At 37.5% G+C, this 24,379-nt stretch overlaps 2 protein-coding genes and 1 long non-coding RNA gene across 4 annotated transcripts in view; all 3 read left to right on the top strand.

Annotated features, from left to right (window-relative positions):
* The window catches only part of LOC122066875, a 28,945-nt gene extending 22,359 nt beyond the window's left edge, over positions 1 to 6,586 (top strand). The window contains exons 3-6 of one of the 2 annotated variants that reach the window (XM_042630699.1): positions 75 to 436; positions 763 to 858; positions 5,867 to 5,926; positions 6,032 to 6,586. In XM_042630699.1, coding sequence (XP_042486633.1) covers positions 75 to 436; positions 763 to 858; positions 5,867 to 5,926; positions 6,032 to 6,238 — 725 coding nt within the window. In that variant the 3' untranslated portion in view covers positions 6,239 to 6,586. Of the gene's footprint in view, positions 1 to 74; positions 437 to 762; positions 859 to 942; positions 2,499 to 5,866; positions 5,927 to 6,031 lie in introns of those variants that run through there. The other variant, XM_042630700.1, reaches the window with a different exon arrangement.
* A 13,159-nt stretch (positions 6,587 to 19,745) lies between these two features.
* On the top strand, positions 19,746 to 20,703 carry LOC122066878 (zinc finger BED domain-containing protein RICESLEEPER 2-like). Its single transcript, XM_042630701.1, has 3 exons — positions 19,746 to 20,244; positions 20,275 to 20,529; positions 20,639 to 20,703. Exons 1-3 carry the CDS (start codon positions 19,746 to 19,748, stop codon positions 20,701 to 20,703), a joined length of 819 nt encoding a protein of 272 aa, XP_042486635.1.
* Positions 20,704 to 21,750: 1,047 nt separating this feature from the next.
* On the top strand, positions 21,751 to 23,130 carry LOC122066866. The gene is made up of 3 exons (XR_006136501.1): positions 21,751 to 21,841; positions 21,921 to 22,085; positions 23,013 to 23,130. It is a non-coding gene; the product is annotated as an uncharacterized LOC122066866 (long non-coding RNA).
* Positions 23,131 to 24,379: the final 1,249 nt, after the last annotated feature.

Below are 24,379 nucleotides of genomic sequence, written 5' to 3'. Positions count from 1 at the left end.
TCCTTATGGTATAACTTATCTAGAGATGATTTAATTTCTTCTTTTTTTAACCCGTACTTTTGATCATTAAACAGGTACAGAAAACAATGACAGCAATCGTAACAACTCTTTTGAGTCTGCTGATGATTTTGAGCGACGGATATTTGGTGGCTTTTCAGAAAGTGGTCCAAATACTACTGATTCATTTTATCAAAAGCTTGATAGATTTGAGAAAGCTCGTGGACGACCTGGTTTTGGTTCTAGGCAGAATGCTGGAAATGGTTCCCAACTATTGGATGGCCTGGATGAGAGTTTCAATACATTGTCTGATGGGATGGATGGAAAGCTGAAGAAAGCTGCAACATATTTTGAGTATGATACTGAGGAGATAGCTAAGGAGGACTATTCATTCAGACCAGATGTGACCTTTCGACCTGGGATGACATATACCCCAAAGGTATGAAAATATCCTAGAAACTTGTTAGTTAGAGCAGCTGAGCCCCTAGCTTTTAGCCATAGAGGATGATATGTACAGCACAATAGTTACAAAAAGTATGCGAATGTGCTCTCTTGTTTAACAGTTTCATATTTTATGTTGTCGAGGCATGAGCTTTTGCTACAAGAATAATATTTCCTACTACTTTTATTGTGAAAATGCAACTATGGCTCTTCCCACCCCCCCTCCCCCCCAAAACCCAATTTTTTTTTCATGTATGTCTATACCTTGTGAAGTATATTGTATTTCTAATTCTTGCCATTCATTTTCTATTTAACTGTATGCAGGATCTAGATCTTACAAAGCCAGGTGTACGTAAACCCTTTAAAAGACCTGAGTTTGAAGTAACAACTGAGGAAGTTCTCAGAAAAGCTGATTTTCGGGTGAGCATCATCCGCTCTCCCTTGATTGGATATAGTTCTTAGTAATTTGTTAATGAACGTGCCTCTAACTTTTTGCATTACCAGAAATCTGGTGGGTTGCTCAAATTATCACGCATGCATTCTTTGTCAAAGAGATGAAGTTTACTGCACTAATGTTAAACACGTAAAGAGAGTTAAGTCATCCTTAATGAAACCTTCTTCTGTGCTCTGTTTTTCAAGTAATTGATTGACCTGAACTAACTCAATTGTTGCCTTAATATATGGGCCATATATAGCACCCTGCTTGATGCTTCACATCCTTAGATGATTTATTTATGAAGTGTTCCGGCCATTAACCTTGTTCTCTTGGATTTGCATGTTACCCCTGGATTGAAAGCTAGAATGTTCTGGTAGTGAACTTGGCTTATCCTGCATCCAAGATGCCCGACCATTTAAATGGTCTGAATCGGTTGATGTCTCAACAGTGTATTGTGGGCATCATGCAGAGTTTGAATTTCACTTTATCTCATTGAGTTTCATATCATCTATTTGGTGTAGGAGTGGTATGCAAACTTGCATGTAATCACAATCAGGACTTTCAAACTAACTTGATTTAATTGAAGAGAGAAATCACGGAAAGGGCAAGTGAGAACATGAAAAGAATTCAAGATGTAATATAGCCTGACAATCTTAGAGCAAACTGTTGAGAAGTGTATTTAAGTAGGGTAGATACGCAATGTCAAGTGAAGAATGAACCATGTTTAAATATTGCATGGAGGTGAGCTTTTATTTTTCTGTTGGATGTGCTTGTAATGGCTTTACCGTATGAATCAAATATTGGGTTGAAAGGGAGCACAAATTTTATTATGGAGTATTTAATTATAGTCATAAGTTTTTTTTTTTTTTTTTTGGGTGAATAAGACATTCGTTGTCAAGGAAAAGAGAGGGAGGGGGGCAATATAAAGCCCCTAGTGGCAAGAAGAAAACAACACAACCTACGAAAGGATGCCCAATAGGGGAGTGGGGAGGGGGATTTAAAATAGAAGAAGGTAAACCCCAAGAAGGTACATAAGGTTGTTTCTAGGGGAGTTTGGAACCGAAAGGGCCTGAATGCGAGAAAGCTTGGTGGAGACTTCAAAGTAGATGGCATTCCAACTCTTGTTAAAAGACCTGGAGTTGGAAGTCCATCTACAACAATGTCGCTCCATCCAGATGGGGTTAATAGATGCCCTGAGGCAAGTTTTCCAGTAGTGTCACAAATGGTCTTACTTGTAAAAGTCATGTCGATCCAAATCCGTTCTTTAGAGAGGAGAAGGGGGGATCTCTTTGAAGGCTAACAATGAGAGAGGACTTTTTTCCAGATAGAGGAGGAAAATGGGCACTCAAAGAAGAGGTGGTTAATATCTTCATAACCGTTCCAACAAAGGTAGCAAGCAGGGGAGACAAGAATATGACAATGTATGAGAAAAGCTTGGGTTGGGAGGCAGCTAGAAAGGGCTCTCCAAAGTGAAGCTATGGTGAGGACTGTGGAATCTAAACCATATGATTTTGCGCCAAGGACAAGTGGTGCCCTTAGTACAAACAAGATGCCAGGTGGAGGAGGAGAAATTTCTAGAGGAGGAAGGAGACCAAATAATTTTATTGTCCTGGAGGATAGGGGAAGGGGGTAATGATGGACCAAGGGGGTGGGGGTGGGGGTGTGGGAGGAGGGGACCTGGCACTATTGGTGATGATATAGGAGACTGAAGAGTCTTTGGCAAGGCTAGAGGAATAGATTGATCTAGGCCCCGTAGAAAGAAAGAGAACTCCTAAGGGGTGCTAGTTGTCAAGTCAGAGAGAAGTGGCTTGGCCATTACCTATCTTACAGTGGATGACATCCATGGCAAGAGGCCTAGCTTGCAGGATTTTACGCCAGACCTAGGAGGCGTCCTGAGAGAGAGAGGGATAGTCCAAAGGGAATCTTTGTAGAGGAGCAGTAGACCCAAGAGACCCATATACTGTTTTGTTTGGAAGCAATCTTCCGGATGAGCTTGACATCCTTAATTCTTTTTGAGATCAAGCCCTCCCTCTTCCTTGGGGTGGTAGACAAAGGACCAACGGATGGGGTGGAGGAATCTAGATGAATCTCTACCTTTGCAGAGATAAGAGCAGAAGAGAGACTCAATGGCCTTGATGGGTGGCTGTGGGGATGGAAAAGCTACTAAACCAATTGATGTAGGAAGATTGGAGGACAAACTTAATAAGCTCCAGTCGACCAGTATAAGAAAGGATCTTTCCTTTCTGGAGTTGGAACCTTTTCCGAATATTGTCCAGCATGGGAGTACAATGGTAGGCGGTGAGTCTAGTGGAGATAAGGGGGATCCTGAGGTACTTGACTGGCAAGGAGCCAAGGGAGAATCCCTTTAGCTGAAGGAGGTGGGCTTTGGTGTCATCAAAGGAACCAGAGAGAAAGATGTTGGACTTCAGGAGATTGATGCGGATAACAGATATGGATTCAAAGAAGCATAGGGAGGAGAGGATAGTTTGGACAAAGAAGGGGTCAGCTTTGGAGAAAATCATAAGATCATCTGCAAAGGCAAGATGATTTAAATTTAAATATTTGCATTTGGGAATGGGGGAGATGAGAAGATCATCGGTATGGGATAAGACGATAGGTCATAAGTGTTAATTGTATCCTTTTAGAGTTTTAGAAAGTCATTTTCTTTTTCTTTTTTTTTTTGGATAAATAACATATTTTATTAGTGGAAGCCAACTTTTTATTTGCATAAAGCATAATGTCACTGTTTTTATTTTTTCCTGATAGGTTCATAATGTCAGTGTTAAGTTCACTAGAAAGTTTCTTTTTTGAAGAATTTTCTTTCTTAATTAATAAATAACAACTTTATTTATAAAATAAATAAATGTATATGTACGAAAAAAAAAAAAAAAAGAATGCTACTATGATATTAAAGAGTTCCTATTTTAGTTGGAAGAGTTATCAGTCTTTTATATAATTCTGTTATTCCATACAATTGAAATGTTTGACATTGAATAAATTTAGTTCTGAGGTGTACTCTTTCTTCTTCTTCTTCTTTCTTCCTCCTATTCGTTCCGTGCAACTACACTGTGCTGCAATCTATGTTCTTTCTTTCAGTTCTGTTTCTCTTCTTGTCTTTATTGTTCTCTGTTTAAGATCTAACCTGCAGATATAAAAAACATCTTTATCTGTCACGCCCAAGCAAGGTTCTAAGACTCAGGAAGGGTCAAGGCCGATACTGTTCCGATACCATTCCTGAACGGACTGAATCGGACTGTATCAGATAGATCTACCCCTGTTTAAAAAAAAAAAAAATCAGTTTTTATTACAATTTTACCCTTGAACCATACATATGGAATGGGATCGGAAAGGTCAGGATAGGGGATTGGTCAGGTCCGATACCGTTTTGATCTGGCCAATACTGACCGTTCCGTTCCTTTTTTAGAACCATGTGCCCAAGAAACAGCCCAGATCTGTTGAACCCCAAAGTTTGAGAAAGAAATGGGAGAGGCGTTGAGGGGGACTGGCTCTTCAGTTCTACATCAACTAGGGGGAAGAAGCTAGGCTAGAATAACCTGTAGCACCCTTTCAATGTTCACAATGCGTTTTAAAGCGAGGGGTTCGACCCAAAGCGGATAATATCATGGCTTGGTGTGGGTTCAGGGGTTACATCAGCAGTTCAGGTCAAGCTTAAAAAAAAAAATTTCTAAAAATTGATTGGGTGACTCGCTGCCATTTAATACCTCCCTTTCTCATCTTGGAATCAACACTACTCCTTTTCTCTTTCTGTCTGAGATACTGTTCATGGGTTCTCTTACAGTCCCATGACCATATCTTCTAATTCTTTAAACCCTAATTTTTCAGTAGTTGTCATAACCTTTTTTCACTATCTCTTGTAGTTCAGCCCTAGATATATAAACCTATGGTTATAAGATTGGGGTGATTTCTGACGAAAAGTGTGTTAGAGAATTATATTTTGCTGCAGGGTGGGGGGAAATACTGCACCAGTTGAGGTTTATGGCTGACAATTGCAATTGGTTTGTGTGCAAAGGGGGGATTTGAATTATTGAATTTTCCGATTCAGGGGAAGAAAGAAATTACAACACCACCGAATGTATGAAGGCGAATGAAGAATCAACAGGAAAATCAATATGGATCCTGAATAAATAAATAATGGGAAAAAGGACCCTGTCCTAGGAAATGCCTAGAGAAAGAGTGCGAAAAGACCACGTGGCCCCCCGTGCCCAGGGTGCTAAAGAAGCTGGCACGCGCTCTCTCATTGGTCATGCGTGCTGGTGTTTCCTGCTCCAGCAGGACATGGTTCTTTTGCCCATAAATAAATTAACTACCCTTGTAATTGGAGGGGCCGTTAGTTAGCTTTGCAAGACCTTTTAAAATACTTTAAAACAATGAAGGGGCTACTACATTACACCACATGACCATATGGCATAGCTTTCTTTTAATAAAAGAAGCAAATTACAAGATTGCACCCCAAGATCAAAATAATTATACAGAGAATTAACCAACTCCAAGCCATGCATGGACCCCCTACAATGCTACCTGCTCTGACCTTTTGAACCGGAGGCTTATCTGCCTAAGCTTACTGTTTCCAGCTGTCAATCCCTTGCATCATTCTTTGTATCAAAGGTGTGGTCCATGTGCCTTGATTTGTACGATTTTCATTTTAACACATTACAGAGTGAATAGTGGCTAAAGAGTTGGTCTTGATTTTAATCACATTTTTCTGCTTTATCTTGCAAAATTGCTTCTGACCACCCTCAATGGCTCTTGTCTGTGGCCTAAGGAGCCCTGAATAGACATGGAATTGCAAAGTACATTTACTGTCAAGTGACTTCATTTTGGGACCTCATCATCACATAATGTTCTATTAAGATTACTGAATTTGAACTATATGCATTAATATTGATTGATCCAGCAGTTGGTTTTCTCTATCGTTTTCTCAATCTGAATTTGAACTGTCTGGCATTTTCTTACTGGTGTGGTGTGATGCAGAATGTGAGATTTCTTGCCAACTTTCTTACTGAATCAGGAATTATTATCAAAAGGAGCAAGGTGATTTCAAATTCAGAATGGACCTCAGCCAAATACGTGGTTTGACTTCGATTACATATGAATCTGACTTTTGTCCTTGGATTTTTTATTAACTGTCATGTGTAGACCCGCATTAGCGCCAAAGCCCAGAGGAAGGTTGCGAGAGAGATCAAGACAGCAAGAGCTTTTGGCCTGATGCCATTCACGACGATGGGCACAAAACCATTTATTTTTGGGAAAACAATGGAAGATCTCGAGGAGGATGATGAATATGATAATTTTGATGCTAGACTGCCTGCTTATACACGAGGAAATCGTTTCACTGGAGCCTAAGAAGCTTACGCAGGTTGATGCCACCTCATTGCAACTATTTATTTTGGCTCTGAGAAAACGAGTTGACATCTTTGGAATATAAGGCGATTCTTTACCTTGATGTTTTAATATAACAAAATCGGTTTACAGAAAATGTCTTATTTAAATTTTGTTCTTATGAGAAACTTTTAAGTGTGCTGGACCTGCAGATTGTTTTTCATTTCTAGATTTGTAGCTTTGAGAGTGCCAAATTTGGTGAACATTTTTCCCCATCATCAACCATTTTTCCCCATCATCAACCAGCGAAGTGTGTAACTTGGAACACGTTCTGCTGTTATAGTGGTTTATTATTTTGTTTGCACAAGTCAATTCGTTGTGGAACTGTTTGAAAAGCAGGGATCTTCCAAGAAACAGAAGGAAAGACCTTATGTTGTGGGTCATTTGGTTGAGATTTACCAATAATTTTGCGTGTGGCTTATCTAGGGTAGAATGCCAAAACAAACCATATTGTCCTTGTGGCAGAAAAGTGGTGTGCATTATTAATTTCTTTTAGTTTGGGTTTTCCTTTCACTTGGCTTTTGGTTTGGTTGTCAAGAAATGTTAGCTTATATGTCTCTCTCTCAATTTAATTTTTTTTGGAAAGTTTCTTCTCTTTGCTAAACATGTGTTTGCGAAACATGTTTATGTGCCCATTTATGGCTAAACACCTTTGTGCCCTAATGTAGTAAACATTGTTTGGAAATATTTAATGCGGCATCAAAGCCTCCAATCAAATGTTAGGAAGAGCACTAGAAAGCTAGTCCTTGAGCTGAGCAGATGTTACTACTAGGGTTTAGTTGGACATACTTTCTTCGGAATCATGTTTGCAATATAAATCTAAGGGAGCAGTTTGATTGTCTTGACCAAGCTGATAACTGTATAAAAGTCATATGCCCAAGGATGGAATGTCTGGTTGGGTATCTCTCTTGCTTTTATGTTCTCATTTTGTTGCAGCCTATCATGCCTATGTAGTGACGCATAAGTTTCACAGCTATGGCAGGGACTGTACCAGCGCTTGTGCAGGGGTGGACTAGATGTAAGGACAGATTTTCAAGAGGTGGTAGATTGGCTTACGCAAGGGAGTAGCAAAGGGTGGCTGTGGGAGAATTTTAATTTGCTTTCTGGTGTATCTTGTTTAATAAAGTCTCTTTAAGTTTGTATGTTTAGAAAGAAATAGAGACTATCTATAGTACGTTTGTGTACAATTAGGGCAAAGGTTGAATATTTATAAACTTAAAAGATGATAATAATCCTGAGATAGATAAAATAGTTGGGAAAAACATCCAAGGCCAACCTACTCATTGATGCTTCTCAAACCACTTTTCCAAATCTACAGTATTTGTCCATACATCTAGCACAACCGTTACCTATGTAGGCTTTGTTGAAAGCCCCTTGCCTTAGCTTCTTGTGAACATCTTGCTATACCAAAATCCATATAACCCTAAACAAAATTGTGGTTAAATACAATAACACATGCATAACTTGAGGCCTTGGTTAACTGATTAGAGATATCATGGATGATTAATGGTGATCCTGTGATGGAAGGTGTGGAAGATCATGAAAGGAGATCTATGAGTGAAGAGAAGGGGAAGCTCAATGGAAGGCTGACTCAAGATCCCTAAATCAACAATCTATCTTTCTCTCTCTCTCTCTTTGGCTGATCAAAAAAAAAAAAAAAAAAAAAAAAAAATCTTTATATGAGCTATAGTTGGGCAAGGGTTAGACTTTTGGTTACCAGAAAAAAAAAAAAGAAAACCATTGATTGCGAGAAATGTGGAGAAAATAAAATGTAACTAATGCTGAGACAACACTACAATTAGCTTGAAGAGCTTTTGTCCTTAATCCCAAAAGTCCTGCAAATCAAACATGTTGAGAAAATATACTTGGAAAAAATGTCGCTTAGACTCATCACCCATTTGATATAGATCACAAGATTGATCCAAAGAGGATAAAACAACCAGCTTCTTCTTGGTAGGAAGTCCAACTGCCAACACTCTCTAGAAGAAAATCTTGAACTTCGGATGAACCTTTAATTTTCATAAAAGTTTCAACACCTTAACATAAGGTGTTAGGTGATCATTTCTAATAATACTATTAGATGAAGGCGCAAACTTTTTCTTCTCTTGTACCTTCTCCTCGACTGGTTGGAAGAGAGTCCTTTGTTACTGGTTGCAATCTTGATTTGTACTGCCATCAACCATAACTAGATAGAGCGTAATCTTCGCAGATGGACTACCACTTCTGATCTTTTGATGAGATTTGGAAGGCTATTTTGTTTTATGTCAACTCCAAACTTGCTATGCTCCCCACTCTCATGTTAGGGAATCCCCAAGGAACTTGTTCACTGTTTCATGGGACATGTCCATGTCCCTTGCTTCTCTCCTTTAGCCTTCTCCTTAAGAGTCCTGTTTTTTTCTGTTTGTTTTGGTTTTTGCTTCTTGCCTTTGTGGCCCTTGTATATCCTTCTTCCACTTGTTATTGAAAATTTTAAAGGGAAAAGGCTCTATAAGCCTAAGGCATACGTTGCGCTTCCTCACATCCTCATTTTATTTATTTATTTATTTATTTTGTCTCTTCTCTCTCAAATAAATAAATGAATAATATTCATGTGTATACGTGTCGGAAACGCCTTAGGTTCAATGAACCCTTTCCCATGGTTAAAATACCCTTCTTAGAGAAGGGTAGAGAGAACATCTAAGGATGATCTATTATTCACATTAATGGCAAGGATTGATTTGGCATTCCAGTTGGTAAAAATTGAATAGATCAAACTACTATTTCACATTCCATGAATCATGTGATCATCAACCTTTGGGTAAAGTGGGTGTAATGTAACAGTATAAGGCATATAAGATCCATTAATAAGTGGCAGCCAAGGATCTTTCTAAATGGAAATTTGTTGTCCATCACCAACCAGCTAACCAATTTCCTCAAGTATGCTACATCTATTTTAATACTATTCTAAATCCAAGGCCCACTTTTAAAAGTAAACATAGGGTCCAACAAGCTAACATTTTTGAAATATAAGTTCTTTAGAATTTGAGCCCATAAAGAATCAAGTGTTGGGGATGCCCACTAACTTCTGGAAATCTAACTCCATATTGGTTTTGATAATAACAAGAAAATGTAATCTCTAATGAGTATCTGCCAAGTGATATGTGAAGGAATGACCACAAAGTAAGTTACTAGACCTCACAATATCTGATGTGGAGTCATGAAGATCTCCTGATAATCATGAAAAACGTTAAAGCGTCAAGAATTTGAAGATCTCAAGAGAGCAAGACAAAGAGAAGATATAGGAAGGCATGCACACAAGAAGTAACGTGTAGAGTCTTGAGTAGAATATGTTATAATAGCACACATTGCATAGCACACATGCAAGATAGATTTTGACTCTAGGTCGTGCTCATTTATAATGCCTTAAGACCCTGAGTGTGTTGGTATAATGCCAAAATACAACCTTTTGCTGAGATAACAATAAGGCTCTTACTTAAGGGTACTTTACTCATATTAAATGATTGATTTTGAAGTCAAGCTCAACTGAAAAATGTAGAGCATTGAGTTGTAGAACCAACACAACTTGAATCAAGTCAATTGAACCTCATATGAGAAAGTTATGACTGTTTGAATAAACACAGTTTGTTAGGCCGAAAGACAACCCTAACGGTAACTATCGGTACAGTTTTGTGATCAGGGAATTCATCAGACTTAGACCAACAGAGACATACTGGTAACAAACGGACCCTGGCAATAACTACCGGATGCCTTCTGGTAAGATCCCTGATTAGCCAGATGCCTACCGGATGGTCTGAGGCTATCCAACGGCTATAATTTTTGAATTCCAATGGATTATGGTACATGATTCAATGACGTGATTTGGCCTGAAAGAAGCGCTCCTACTATCATACTACAGAGAGACCACTCCTTTGTGCTTTTCACCTGTCTATTACTAGGGTTCGGAAATGGTGGATGGTCATTCCTGATCCATTATTTATCCATCCCTAATATTGGTGCTCACCAGAGATGGCTAAACTGATTAAGGAAGCGACAGGTACGATGTGCGCTCTTCAGCAATTAGGAGTTTATTGTCTGCATGCTAGCCACATCCATGATCGCTCTATTTCACCCAACAGACACATGAACCGGTAACCATCGGATCCTACCAGTTGTTACTGGTAGAGAAAAAAAAAATGTCTGCTAGGCCATATTTCTTTCCCAAATTTGATTATACTCCTACCTAGTTTAGGATTGATAATCACCTATATAAATACCCCACTTATGGCTTATTAAATTAATAATAAATTAAGCATTGATCATCATTATCAAAAGCTAAAAAGTGAGGAAAGACATTAACACATTAAGTTTTATTATTGAGATTATTCCAAAGCTGAAGACTCAAGACAGTTTATAAGTATTTGATTACGATCTACATCTATAGGGAACACATCTAAGGTGCATGCTCATATCATTATTGCATATTCATATCACGCACCACAAGAGGTAACTCTTTATCATTCCACTTCTCTATTTCTATTTTATATTAAGTCTAGACTGTACTTAGGCTTGTGTAAGGATCCTCTTATCCTTAAAAGAGTTGTAAGGTCCCTCTCTACCAAGAAAGAGATTCTAAGGTGCCTCTCTACCTGAAAATGAGATTGTAAGGATTCTATTATCCTGTAAAGATTATGTAAATGTTTTCCTTCCTACTTACTGTATTGAAAGGGAAGAGCTAGTTGTATATCTTATAAGTGAAACTTGTAGGGATGGACTAGACTTAGATTGAGTCGAACCACTATAAATCTTAGTGTTGTATGATTGTATTCATTTTATTTATTTTGTATTTTTTAATTCACAATCACATTTGGGATAATTAATCAAAAAGATTTAAAATTCACTCATATAACCTATTCACCCCTCTCTAGGTTATTTCACCAAAGATGTTAAAATTCTACATAACAGCTTGATTAGTAAGGAATAGCTATGGACATAGCTTATACGAAACCATATCCCTCCAAATGATTTAGGAAGACACAGTGAAGACCAAGATTAAGGCTTGAACTACTTTTCACCTACCTTTTTCCCAAACAAAAAGCTAAATAAATGGAATCTAATTGATGACAATTTTTTGATGGAAATAGAAAACGAGACATCAAATAAGTAGGGATTGAATGAAAAAACCAAATTAATTTTTTTTGATAGAAAATACAAAACCGATTTGATGAGTACATAATGACTAGCTTGAGAGAAATGAAATCTTCCAAGAAGTAAATATTTTCTTAATCTAGTTGATTAGAACAGAGAGAGAGAGAGAACATAATGAATTAGGGTACTAAAATAAAAAAAGAATCATAACATATCAGAAACCCCTAGGACTGTACACATACAGATCTCTTGAGGAGTGTATCACTAAAGAGAACTCCAATTTTTCAAATTTAATCACCTGTTGACCTAAAAGATCTTGAAACAAACTCATAATATGTTTCAAAGTCCAAATATCATTTTTACTTACTGTATAAGAAAATAAATGTATCATTAGCTAATCAGAAGTGAGAAACTTTTAGAAAAATCATACGGATCAGCCAACAATTAGTATTGACCTCTGTCAATATCAATGCGAATTGGTCTATTCATTTGATCTGATACATTCTTAGAACCATGGTTAGAGTTGGTAATAATGTAAAATAAAGTATGAAAAAAAAAAAAAACTACATGAATTGGGGGTGCATGGATATACAAGGAAGGGGGCATGCCATTTTAGATTACTTTCAAGATATTGACATTCAAAATTACCAAATACTCTTTCCATGTTGTAGAATAGATATGCCATTCATCAATTTTTATTTTTATTTTTTTAATGAAGTTGACCACAAAAACTCTCTTCTAAATGGGATGGGAAACTTATGGAATACACTATGTTCTTAGGGACCAATTTTGCAATTCTTAGACAAGAAATATTTGATGGATCAATACCAAAATACTTACATCATGAAGGGGGAGGTGACTATTTTTTCACCCCAAAGGCTACTCTAACAATAATGAGTATCCCTTGAGGTTGAGTTATTTAATATCTATAGATTCAGGAGGTTTTTCATGCTCACTGACAAATCCACCAAATCATCCATGTAAAATGGCTAAAATACCCATGAAAAAGAAAACATAAAAATAAGTGGTTCATTTTGAAAATTATTGATAAGTCTGAATGGCATATAATTTTTTCATACCCAAATTTGGCATGAAGATGAGCTCATTTTTCACTTAATTGGAAAAAACATATTGTCTTGTAGAAGTGGGACTTGCACTAAAGGCAACCTATGTCATTCCCCAAAGTTTGGAACCTTAGGATATGTTTTTCTTTAGCCTCTTTAAATATTTATTTTATCACTTAAATCAATATCTTGAGTGTTAGTCTAGTGGTTGTGAGTTAAGTTGGTGAGAGGTTAGAGGTTCAAATATTAAAAGTCTTGTAAAGGTGAAGTTAATTTAATATTTATTTGGGCTTATTTTTAGTAAAAATAAGCTTTGAGATGTGTTATATATATGTTAGGCCTTTAGTTCCAAGAGTTTTCTTTGTAATGAGCCTATAATATGAGTATGTGCTAGGTATATGAGATTAGTCAAGTAAGGATCTTTTTTACTTTTTATTAAGTATTTTAGTTGGATTAGATGGAATCTATAAGTCTAATTCTGTTTTGAATTTATTTTCTTTGTTACTACAGTTTCCTAGTCAATTTAGATGTCCTATTAGTTAAGTATTGAGTTTATTTCCTTTGTTACTTCCTCATTGGGTTGTCAACAGATGCACACACAGAGCTATTGTGTATACTACTGGCTAATCTCAATATTACATGGAGCTTATTCACATAAGCTGTATAGTTGCCTAGAGCTATCTCACAAACCCCACACAACAATCACTATCTTATACATACACAGTTGTATGTATCCACACTCCACCAAGTGGCCAGCTTTACCAGATGTACACACCCATCACGTAGACATTCACTCCAATATATATTACAATATAAGTAAACAGAACCACAATACAAAAAATATGTGCTTCTGCCAGTTGCCTAAATGTATGAAATAATGCTCACTATCGGTCTTAGCACTTACTCAATACTAATTATGAATGCACCCACATCTAAGGGAACACATTCCCAGTTTCCATCCTTAACTTACAAAGGCTATGTCATCATCCCGATTTTCCCATAATGATCTGAGAGGCTGCACCCACAACAAATAGGTTTAGGTAGTGATAACTATCAAGGAACATATGGTCCTTGTATCAAACACTCATTGAACACCAATTACAATATAAGGGTTGGGCTTATTCAATACCCTATAGTGAAGTACTTATACATGAAAAATTTTCTCCCAAATAAACTACAACTATCACTTAGGCATCTTATCAACCATATTGCCAACAATAATTTATAATAATAGAAATTTGATAAAAGTGAGGTTACCTTGGCGAGGAGCGACCTCCAAAGATATGGTGATGTCAATCTCCACTTGATGCAGATCATAATCACGTTGTCTTGGTGTGGCCAATGGTTCAACCCCAGTTGGCACTTGGGTTTCTTGAAGCAACTCACAAAAAACAAATTCTAGGTTCTTCTTCTTCTCTTCTCTTTTATTTTTTTTCCTCTCCTTTGTAGAAACCATAAATAATTTCAACTCCAACTTCGAATGCTATATTTTCTTCGGTGCCTTGTAGCGATTGAAGTGGTGAGTACAGTTATGGGGAGCTTCGAGAGAAGTAAAGAAGGAAAGGAAAAGGCCATTGAAGAATTGGCTCTGAAAGAGGCAATGCCTCTTGAAGACGATTTATTAGACAAGGGCAAGGCGATGACTATTGACATAGCCATTTATGTGAGGAAATGAATATTATTCAATAGATAGAGAAGATGAGATAAAGAAAGGACCAATTTCAGACCCCGAGGCCAGAATGCAGTAGGGCTAACGTGTCCCACACTCGATTCTTGAGATTCATGGACTGTCATAAGAGCTGCTAGCAAGTAGAAGCACAGAACAAAGCAAGTACGTCAAGTATAAGTAATTTTTAAATTGATTGAACTTCGCTCTAGCCGAGGTGAGGTAGCGTTTGCCATAGTCCCCTTGTTTACTAGGATAATAGGATGAATGCCATAATCATCAATCACTATTCTGGCGATTCCTAATCGGATTTTTGAATCAATCGAATAATGCTTCCTCAATGTCACACTCCATGAAAGTGATTAGATCATACATTTGTGGTGTTAAACAAATAAACTTTGGAATCGGAGGCTCCACTATGATTTCTCACTGAGTTTAGAGAAGGAAAGTGCTCTCTATGAAAATCTTCTTATGTCTCACTTCCCGAAGAGAGGGACCTTTCGTTCTTACAATGGCACAAAAGCATTTCCATAAGCTCAACACATTTCTCACATAACATTGAGTACACCAATTAATGACTCAATTTCCCTCTTTCTTTCTTTCCTTTCCTTTTCTCTTTCTTCTCTTACTTGCAATGTCTTCAATGTAGGCTTAAGAAAGGTGACCAACATCATCCTCCATTAATAGATTTTAGAAACTCGTCTCATTAAGTTAGAGCAAGTACGCACAAAGAGGGTGGACCTTCTTTCTTCTTCAATGGAATGGGGGAAACACAAATCCTTTTCTCTTATTCTTCAATGCAAAAAAAGGCATAACCCTAACTCCTCTTTTTTCTCTCTTTTTCTTGGCTACCACCAATAAATCATCAACCCTTCTCAACTACCTTCTCAAACCCTCACTAATGGAGTAAATGAAATTCCCATTTGACAACAAAATCCATCCAAAGTTCTATCAAAAAAGGAGGAAGCTTCTCTTTTCAAAATTGTGGCCAAATAAAAAACCAGATATTTTTTTCTACTTCCATTTGATAGAGGATGAAAAAACTGAGAAAAAACAACTTGAATGGACCAAAATGGCCTTCTAGTCAGAAAGTTATTGTAGTTTGAAATTGGGCTAACCACATGGCTTCAGATGCAATCTTCATACAATGGTGTGGGCTGTGCTGGTGGCGGCTTAATCTTAACTGTAGATTTGGTACAAAAAGCACCTTTAATGTCAACTATTGGATAAAGACAACGATTCTTAAATCCAGACCATTAATGAGGAATCTATTGATGTAAGTGTGACATAAGGGGTAATGCACACTGACGTAAGCGGTCAACCTTGCGTCAACACCCTTTTTGTTGTCAAGTTGTGATTCGTTGTCTTTTCTAAAATTTAAGGGCTGTCTCTCACTCACAAAAAGCTGAACTTAATACTAGCCATAGGATTTGCATCCTCAATCTCAGATCTTCTAAGATCTAAAGACATAGCTTGGATTGGAATCAACACCTTTGTTGATATACACGGGCAACACCGAAACCACACTACCTCATAAAATCACTCATGAGCCCCTGCCTTTATAATATTTGCATGTAGCCCTCTCACTTTCAAGCATTGACTTCTAAATACGCACCCCACTGACTGAGATCAAGTTGGCCTTTTTGGTTCGGATTTTTTGGACTGATCTCGTAAAAATGTGCACAATTTCTTCTTATGGTCTTCGATCGAGATGAAACGAAGTGCGTTGGAACCATGAAGCAACGTCTACAACTCTACACGAGACCCGATTGTCAAATGCAGTTATTAAAAAGATTATATTGCTCCTGAATGTTTTAGATGTTGTAACTTCCTCATATAGAATCAAAATGTGAAAAAATCAAGTACATTGGAACCATTGGATTTTTCTCACAAGGTTACATAAAGGACATTTCTTCCAAAAAAATCATGTTCAATGCCGAAACTTTCCTCGACTACCACATAAGCCAGTTTTTTCCTATGGATGCTGTAACTTCTTCATACAATATCGAAACTGGACGAAATCAAGTGTGTTAGAAAGGATAAATTGCACTCTAGATTTTTCATGAAGAAACCATCTTCTAGAAAAATCATTTTCACTACCGAAAATGCTCACAAGAATAAATAGGCCAAATTTGTCAGCTTTGACATGGAATCTCGTATCACCTATCATAGATGAATCAATCACCTTTATACACACCATGTAGCACTGTCATCTCATCGGAGAGATCAAACGCTTCCACATCATCTAAATTGGTCACGAAATCACCCCCATGTGGCCGAGGTTGACAACAGAAACAACCAGAAAACAACAGTTTGCAATTATATATGATTCCTGATCTTTATCGATTAGATCCTAGTTATATTATCCTCTTCAACTCATTTAGTTATTCTCATCCAAAACATGACTCACATGATGCTGCTCTGTAATAATGGTCTCAATTACTGCTTTCGAAGTTCACTCTCTCCGCTCTTGATACATCCAAGGTAGAGTAATTAAAAGAAAAGGAAAAAACTCTTATATTAAGATTATGAGGAACCAGTGACTTTCAGTTCTTAATAACTTATGAACCACACTGTATAATCTCCAACATAAATAAAATTCTTTTCCATTATGTCCATTAGTTATATGAGGGTATTCAATTTTTTTTTTTTTATCATCCTCCCATAGTTCTAAATACTAAAAATGTTAGATACTAAATCTTAATCATGCCCTTTGAAGCACTACATTTCACACCAAATCTAGTAGGAAATGTATAATTCAAGCTTAGACAAAGTAATAATTTCATAATCAAAAGACATTTAGATTGGAACAAACAGTTTTAATGAAATCATGTATATATAATTATCTGGACATTATTTTCCTCTCTATGTCCATGTGTTTATCGACACTGGCCTGTCTAGCCTTAATAGCCCTACCATTATAATGTTCATAGCTTCACTTATCTTTGTCAGTTAGGTAAGTACATTTAAAGAAAACAAATAGCACTCTTCACCTTCCATGTCCATGAGACAAAAATGTGAATAGCCTGGTCGACTACGAGAAAGGCACACAGCTAAAAGCAATAATGGATTTGCAACATTCATTTTAGTAGGACAATGGGGCCGCTTAGGCCCTTCATTTTCCTGCTCACGTGATGATAGAGACAACTAGCAAAAAGCATGGACCTTTATTTCCCTACAATGAACATGAATGATGCTATCCTTTGCAATTTATATATGATCCATAATCCTTGTTGAGGAAACCTTAGTCACATTATCCTCTTCAACTCTTTAGTCATTCTCATCCAAAACACGACTCACATGATACTACTCTATAGTCATTGTCTCAGTTACTGCATTGGAAATTCACTTTCTCCACCCTTATTATGTCCTAGGTAGAATAGTTAAAAAAAAAAAAAAAATCTCTTATGTCAAGATTTTAAGGAACCAGTAGTTTTTAATTCATAATAATTATTTATAGGGTAATTTACAGCGCTAGAGAATGCCAGTATTATAGAAATACCGCCTGTGTAATACCAAATTGCATTCAGATCCCCTGCCGTCAGCCTCTCTTAAGTGATGCTATAAAATGATGCTTTAACTCTTTCGAGTAAAATCCATATTTGTTGCCCATTTTACATCAACCTAAAACTACCCCTATGCGTCCAATTTTGTGCTCAACCTAGGGGTGTCAAATACTAAACCGGACCGGACCGGACCGATTAAACCCGATCCAAACCGAACCGGTGGCTTATTGGGCCGGTTTTGGTTTGTATATTAAATTGAATCCGGTCTCGGTTCGGTTCCGGTTAGCCCGTTGGGCCACCGAAAATGCCAAAAATATACATCGAAACCGGAACCTATCCAAACTGACCCGAGCCCACCGTTTAACCCCTAATACAAAATTGCAAATTCGACATTTTAACTTCAATAGTTCAACACTTCAACCTTTCAAAACCCTAATTTTTCAAAAGAATGAAAAGTTGAAAACCTAGGTTGGTGACGCTGTGACGGAGTGAGCAGCAGGCAGTAGCGGCCAGCAGCCAGCGGACCAGCGGTTATGGCCATGGGCCCTAGCGCCGGAGTTGGCAAATGTAATAGCGAAGGCAACAAGCGATGTGTACAGTTATGGGGTGTTTGTGCTGGAGGTGGCGTGCGGCCGGAGACCCATTGAAACGTCGTCTGATGATGAGCCGCTGCTGATCGATTGGCCGATTGGGTGAAACTGTGAAAGTGAAACCGTGAAAGAGCTTTATGCGAAACAGCGAAAGGGAGGCTCATCGAAGCCCCTGACTCGAGGATTGTAGGGGAGTACAAGGTGGAAGACACGGAGGCGGTGCTTAAGATTGGGTTGGCTTGCTGCCATCCTAACCCTGACGGTAAATTTCGAAGCCGTGAGATCTGAATTGGAGGCGGTGCTTAAGACAGGTAAATTTCGAAGCCGTGAGATATGAATTGGAATTCATCAAATTCGTACTTTCCAGTATCAAGTGACGAGACGCAAAGATTATTACATGAAGAGTTATTGCAGTTTCAAGGAGTTTCATAATAAGCAAAAATCATTTTCTTAAAACTTGATCCAGAACCTAGGATGTTGGCAACTAGCAGAAATCTCTTTTGAACCAGGTTGGATTTTCCATTTGTTTTTCTTTTAATATGGCCCGTTCTACTTCATTTCTTTGGGAACCTATGTGGAGATGGTAGGTAAGGATTTTTACTGTTAAAGCTGCTATCCACTCGTGATTAGACTCTATCATGTTAATAGTTTTCTTCCATTCTTACTTGATTCAAGAAACATTATTCACTAGAGAGATTTCCTTCTTTTTTTGGTTGGTTTGCTATGTTTTCATGAATAGAATACTACTGAGTGCTGACCTGTAGTGGAACTTGGTTTATAAAAGAACCTGGAGAAGTTCTTTGTAGATTGGAGACTGAATTTTAGGGTAGAAGTACAAATGGGAGTAGTGCTGTTAGATGTTTAGTGAAAGCAAAGAAAAGTAATCTTCTGTATTACTGATTGATTGAAGTGAGGGGATTGAAGGACTGAATTGATCAGTATTACTTTGTTTTCCCCCTTAATATCATAATATAGAACTTTCCAATTCAGTTTGGTGCATATAAACACTGAAGGTCTATGTCAAGATTTGGTAATTATTTTTGTATATTGTATAAATTATTTGCAAAGATGTGTCAGACATTTTCACTTGACTATTTTACCCTTCATTTTTATTTAAATTACATCACTCCTTCATTATTGCACGGTTTGCACATCGACAGCGATGATAGGTAAAGCTGTAAAGCTTGTGTTTTAATTGAGAACTAATGTTTCCCTCCTCTAACAACTGATTTGAGACCCCTGCAACCTTCAAGTTCTCTCTCTACAAATTTCAGCTCTTTCTCTGGTACTCCAGCCTCCAGGACCCCAGATATATCCTTTCAGTCAATTTTATCTTTCCATATTTTATTTTTGAATCTTATTTATGTTTTTTCAACTTCTTCAAATATGAGATTTTGTATCAAATTTCAGCATGCAATAGTGTATTATATAGGGCTAATTTAAAGAGGTCATTTTTGAATTTGTAATGCTTGGTATTCTTATTTTATTAACATGTCATATGTTTTCTTATTAATTATAGAAATGTCCATCAATATAGAAAATGAGCCCGATTGTGGGTCAGATGCTGATGTTATGTCTGATGATGGACCATATATTCCTGGAATTCCATCAACAGAACCTTCAAGTGTCGTAACACTTGAAACAAATGCAACTACCAAAAGGAAAAGAAGGAGTGTAGTTTGGGATGAGTTCACAATCATTGATGGGAAGGGTTTTGATGATGGGAAGAATCGAGCTGAATGCAAAAGATGTAAGCAAGTTTATAAGGCTGATAGTAATATTAATGGAACTGGAAGCCTTAGGAGACATATTCTACATTGCCCAAAAAGGGAAAACAAAGGAAACACAAGCACCCAAATGATTTTGGGTGTAAATGAAGGGAAAGTGATGTTAAGAGACGAAAAAGTTGACCAAGATTTTGTGTGGGACAAAATTACGAAGCTTATTGTGAGACATGAGTTACCTTTAGTTTTTGTTGAGTATGAGGAGTTCAGAGAGTTAATTACATACCTTTTTCCGGGCTATACCCATATTGCTCGAAACACACAAATGTCGGATATTTTGAGGTTATACAATTTGGAGTCCATTAGAATCAGGAATTTACTTAATTCATTTCCTGGGAGGATTTCTTTGACAAGTGATTTATGGACATCTATCACTAATGATGGATACATTGCTTTGACTGCCCATTACATTGATAAGGATTGGGTGTTGCATAAGAAGTTGTTAAAGTTTTGCATTATGCCACCTCCACACACTGGCATCCATATTTGTGAAATAGTTTCAAAAATCTTATCTGACTGGGGTATTGATCGAAAATTATTTTCAATTACTTTAGATAATGCCATAGCTAATTTCTGTTTTGTTGACTTGCTGAAGAAAAATTTGAATTTGAAGAATGCTCTTTTATGTAGAGGATTACACTTTCATAATAGGTGTTGTGCACATATTCTCAATCTTATTGTACAAGATGGACTAAAACACATAGATGACTCTGTGGTGTTGGTGCGATCTAGTATAGCCTATGTGAAAGGATGACATGCAAGAAAAGTAAAATTCTTGGAAATTTGAAAGCAATTGGGATTACAAAGTAGTAAGGGCTTACGTGCTGATGTCTCCACAAGGTGGAACTCAACCTATCTCATGCTTGATTCTGCATTATTTTATTGTAAAGCATTTGAGAACCTTGGACTAGTGGATGACAACTTTAAAACTTGTCCTAGTTCTGAACAATGGTTGAAGATTGAGAGATTAACGAGTTTTTTGTATCCCTTCTATGCAATTACTGTTTTGCTTTCTGGTTCCAAGTATCCCACAGCAAATTTATATTTTGAAAATGTTTGGGAGATTCAAAAAAGTTTATTAGAAGAGGTATCACGTGGGCTCAACTTTATGAAGCCAATGGCAGTGGAAATGAAGAAAAAATTTGACAAATATTGGAGTGAATATAGTCCAATTTTGGCCATTGCTTTGGTGTTTGATCCTCGATATAAACTTAGTTTTGTGACTTGGGCATTTTCTAAGCTTTGCAACCTGGACTTAAATGCATCTACAATGTGTAACAATGTGAGGAATTCTTTATATCAATTGTTTGATGAGTACAAGAGTATGCAACCAAGTGACTATGATGTTCCTACACTTACCCATCGTCCTGGGAGATCTAGAACAAGATTTGTAAGTAAATTTACATTCTGATAGTAATTTTGATTTATTTTTTAATACAAGTTTTCAACATTCATTGCTAATCTTATTAATGATTCATATTTCGGCTATTTCTCAATTTTCATAGGAATTTATGGTATCCGAGCTTGCTGAGATGGATAATGGAAATAAATCTCAATTGGATATATATCTAGATGAACCCAAGGTCCCATTCAATGATAATGAATATGATGAGTATGATGTGTTGGCATTTTGAAAAGCAAATGGGTCAAGGTATCCAAATGTGGCTCGAATGGCTCGTGATGTCTTGCCTATACCAGTTTCCACAGTTGCTTCAGAGTCGGATTTCAGCGCAGGGGGCCATGTTATTGATAAATATCGGAGCAAACTCCTACCTACCAATGCTGAAGCATTAATATGCCTTCGGGATTGGATGTTTGATATAGACTTCAGAGGTAATTTTTCATTCAGTATATTTTTCATTTTTAATTGTCTTAATTAGTTAATTAGTGTCTTATTTTACTTTGTATGTAGCTGAGCCTTTTGATGATCCCACTGATGTGGATAATGCACTTGGAAATATACTGGAACTATTGCACATTGAAAAGGAGAGAGGTGCAGTAGCTAGTTCTTCAGCTGGTCCTACTCCTAGAGAAGGATAAGCTCAATGTGCCTGCAACAAGAGAAAGACCTTCCTAGGTACCTGCAAATTCTAGCATCTCTAATTTGTTTGCTGGTTGTTATTGCTTTTTGCATGCTGTGGTAGTTGCACAACCACATGGGTTATCCAAATTTATATCTTCAAGGGGTTTATTCTATTACATATATTCATTAGTTGAACATTGGTTAGTGCTTTAGGTATTATAATGCCTCTATTGCTTGTTATTTTCTGTATGGTCTAACTGTAGATGATTTGATAAGGTTTGTCTTTGGATATACATGTGGATAAATGACAACAGTGTTGTGGGAGCCATTGGAAAGATATTTATTGCAGGTTTGTCTTTGGAACTATAGCCTTATTGCTTTACAGTCTAAGGGATCTCATGGTGGTCCTTCTGACTTTTTTCTTAATATTTCTACATAATATCTTCACTTGTTGATGTGCAATTGTTTGTTCATTTTTTTCCCAGTCGTATCTTTTACTGCAGCACTTGGTTTCGTTTTTTGTGGAGGGAAGTGAGTCTTCTCAATTTTAAAGCATTTGCAATTGATCTAGATTTCTGTTAACATAGTTGTCAAGGTGTGCCTTGGCGGCTTGTTGGTGTCATTTTTGTTTTTCACCCCTCCACCGCCTTGGGTCATCTAGCCACCTTGACAACTATGCTTTTCATGTGTGTGCTTTGTTTAGTTTAAAAGCTTTTGGATCTACTGGAGTTATTGTCATATCTTTTGTTCTACTTGTAGATTATTTTTTATCTTTTAGGCCTTATAATATTTTCAATGACAATTAATTTGTATATATTGTAAGAAAGATAAATCGGTAGTTGCTGCTGTTCTTGTTGGGAAAACTTTTCCCTGTATTAGTGTTCTACTGTATGCTTGAATTTTATTTTTCACTCGTGGGGTTTGAAATATAGTTTTCATTTATCTTGCTAATGAGAAAACACTAATTCTTTCTGCTTTCAGGTGTTGAGAAAGCTTGTGGATGATGCATCAAAGTTTTTGAATGACAAAATCACCAAAGCTGTGGTAACAATGCCATCATACTTCAATGATTCCCAAAGATGTGGTAAAGAAACTTGTCAATGTACTATCATCTCTAGCAGAGGTATGGAAGCCATCAAACCCAGACTCCGAGGACATCTATGGCATCCAGATGCAGTATCAAGGCACTAGCATCAATGCCAAGAGAAGAAGAATGGCGCACGGTTTCATTAGTTTCAAAATTCCAAGTTTCTTTAGAAATTCTAGTCTTAGTGAGAATTCTATTCCTAGTATAGTGTGGAATTCTATTTGAGTTTTGCTTTCAGTTTCTTTCCACTTCAAACTATTTTTACCTGTCTTCGTCCAAGGCTCCAAGCTGTATAAGGTCTTTATAGATACAATCTTCTTTTGAATTGGTTTTCTTTATCTCATCAAGTCCTAGTTAATTAACAATCTCCAAACATAATAATATAATGGGGAATTTTTAACTAGTTTTAAGTTAAATAGTGAACTAGTTTTAAGTTAAATATATTAGTTGTTTTTCATTTTTCAAATATTCATTGAATTGCCTAAATGCTTCAGCAGGTCAGCAGTTGGTTGTTTCCTAATGGCTCCATACCAGTTTAAAAAACCGATCCAAACCGAAATGAACTTGATAAATCCAAACCGATACCAACCCGAACCCAAACCGCACCAAAACCGACACCAGACCGAAACCGATAAATCCTTAATGGGTCGATTTCGGTCAGTTCTAAAGTCACACCGAAACCGGTGGAACCAGACCGAAACCGCACCAAACCGGACCGTTGACACCCCTAGCTCAACCCATGATCGAGAATGGTAGCCAATGCATAGATTCAAGTCTTGCAACCATACGATTACCCGCCTTGAGGATCGCTTCAAGAAGTTTCATGAAGAGCCCATGAGTTTTGAGCTCCTTGCAAGCTGATTCAAGGGTCTGTATAGATTCTTTGAATTGTAAGTGATGAGGCAAAATATGTCACTTTCCTCAGCACGGCTAAAGCATGTACCCACCTCGGCACCAAGCAGGCCGTGCTTCACCTTGGCCTCAATCACGCCGTGCTCCACCTCGGCACCAATCAGGCCGTGCTCAACCTCGGCCTCAATCATGCCGTGCTGCACCTCGGCACCAACAGGCCGTGCTCCACCTCGGCCTCCATCTGGCCGTGCTACTGCCTCGGCCTCCAACATGCCGTGCTACTGCCTCGGTCTCCATCAGGTAGTGCTCCACGTCGGCCTCCATCAGGCCGTGCTCCACCTCGGCCTCAATCATGCCGTGCTCCACCTCGGCACCAATCAGGCTGTGCTCCACCTCAGCCTCAATCATG

The sequence above is a fragment of the Macadamia integrifolia genome, unplaced genomic scaffold (genome assembly GCF_013358625.1).
Source record: "Macadamia integrifolia cultivar HAES 741 unplaced genomic scaffold, SCU_Mint_v3 scaffold262, whole genome shotgun sequence".
Taxonomy (NCBI): domain Eukaryota; kingdom Viridiplantae; phylum Streptophyta; class Magnoliopsida; order Proteales; family Proteaceae; genus Macadamia; species Macadamia integrifolia.
The sequence above is the reverse complement of the archived record's forward strand: the minus strand, read 5'-3'. Positions and strand labels throughout refer to the sequence as shown.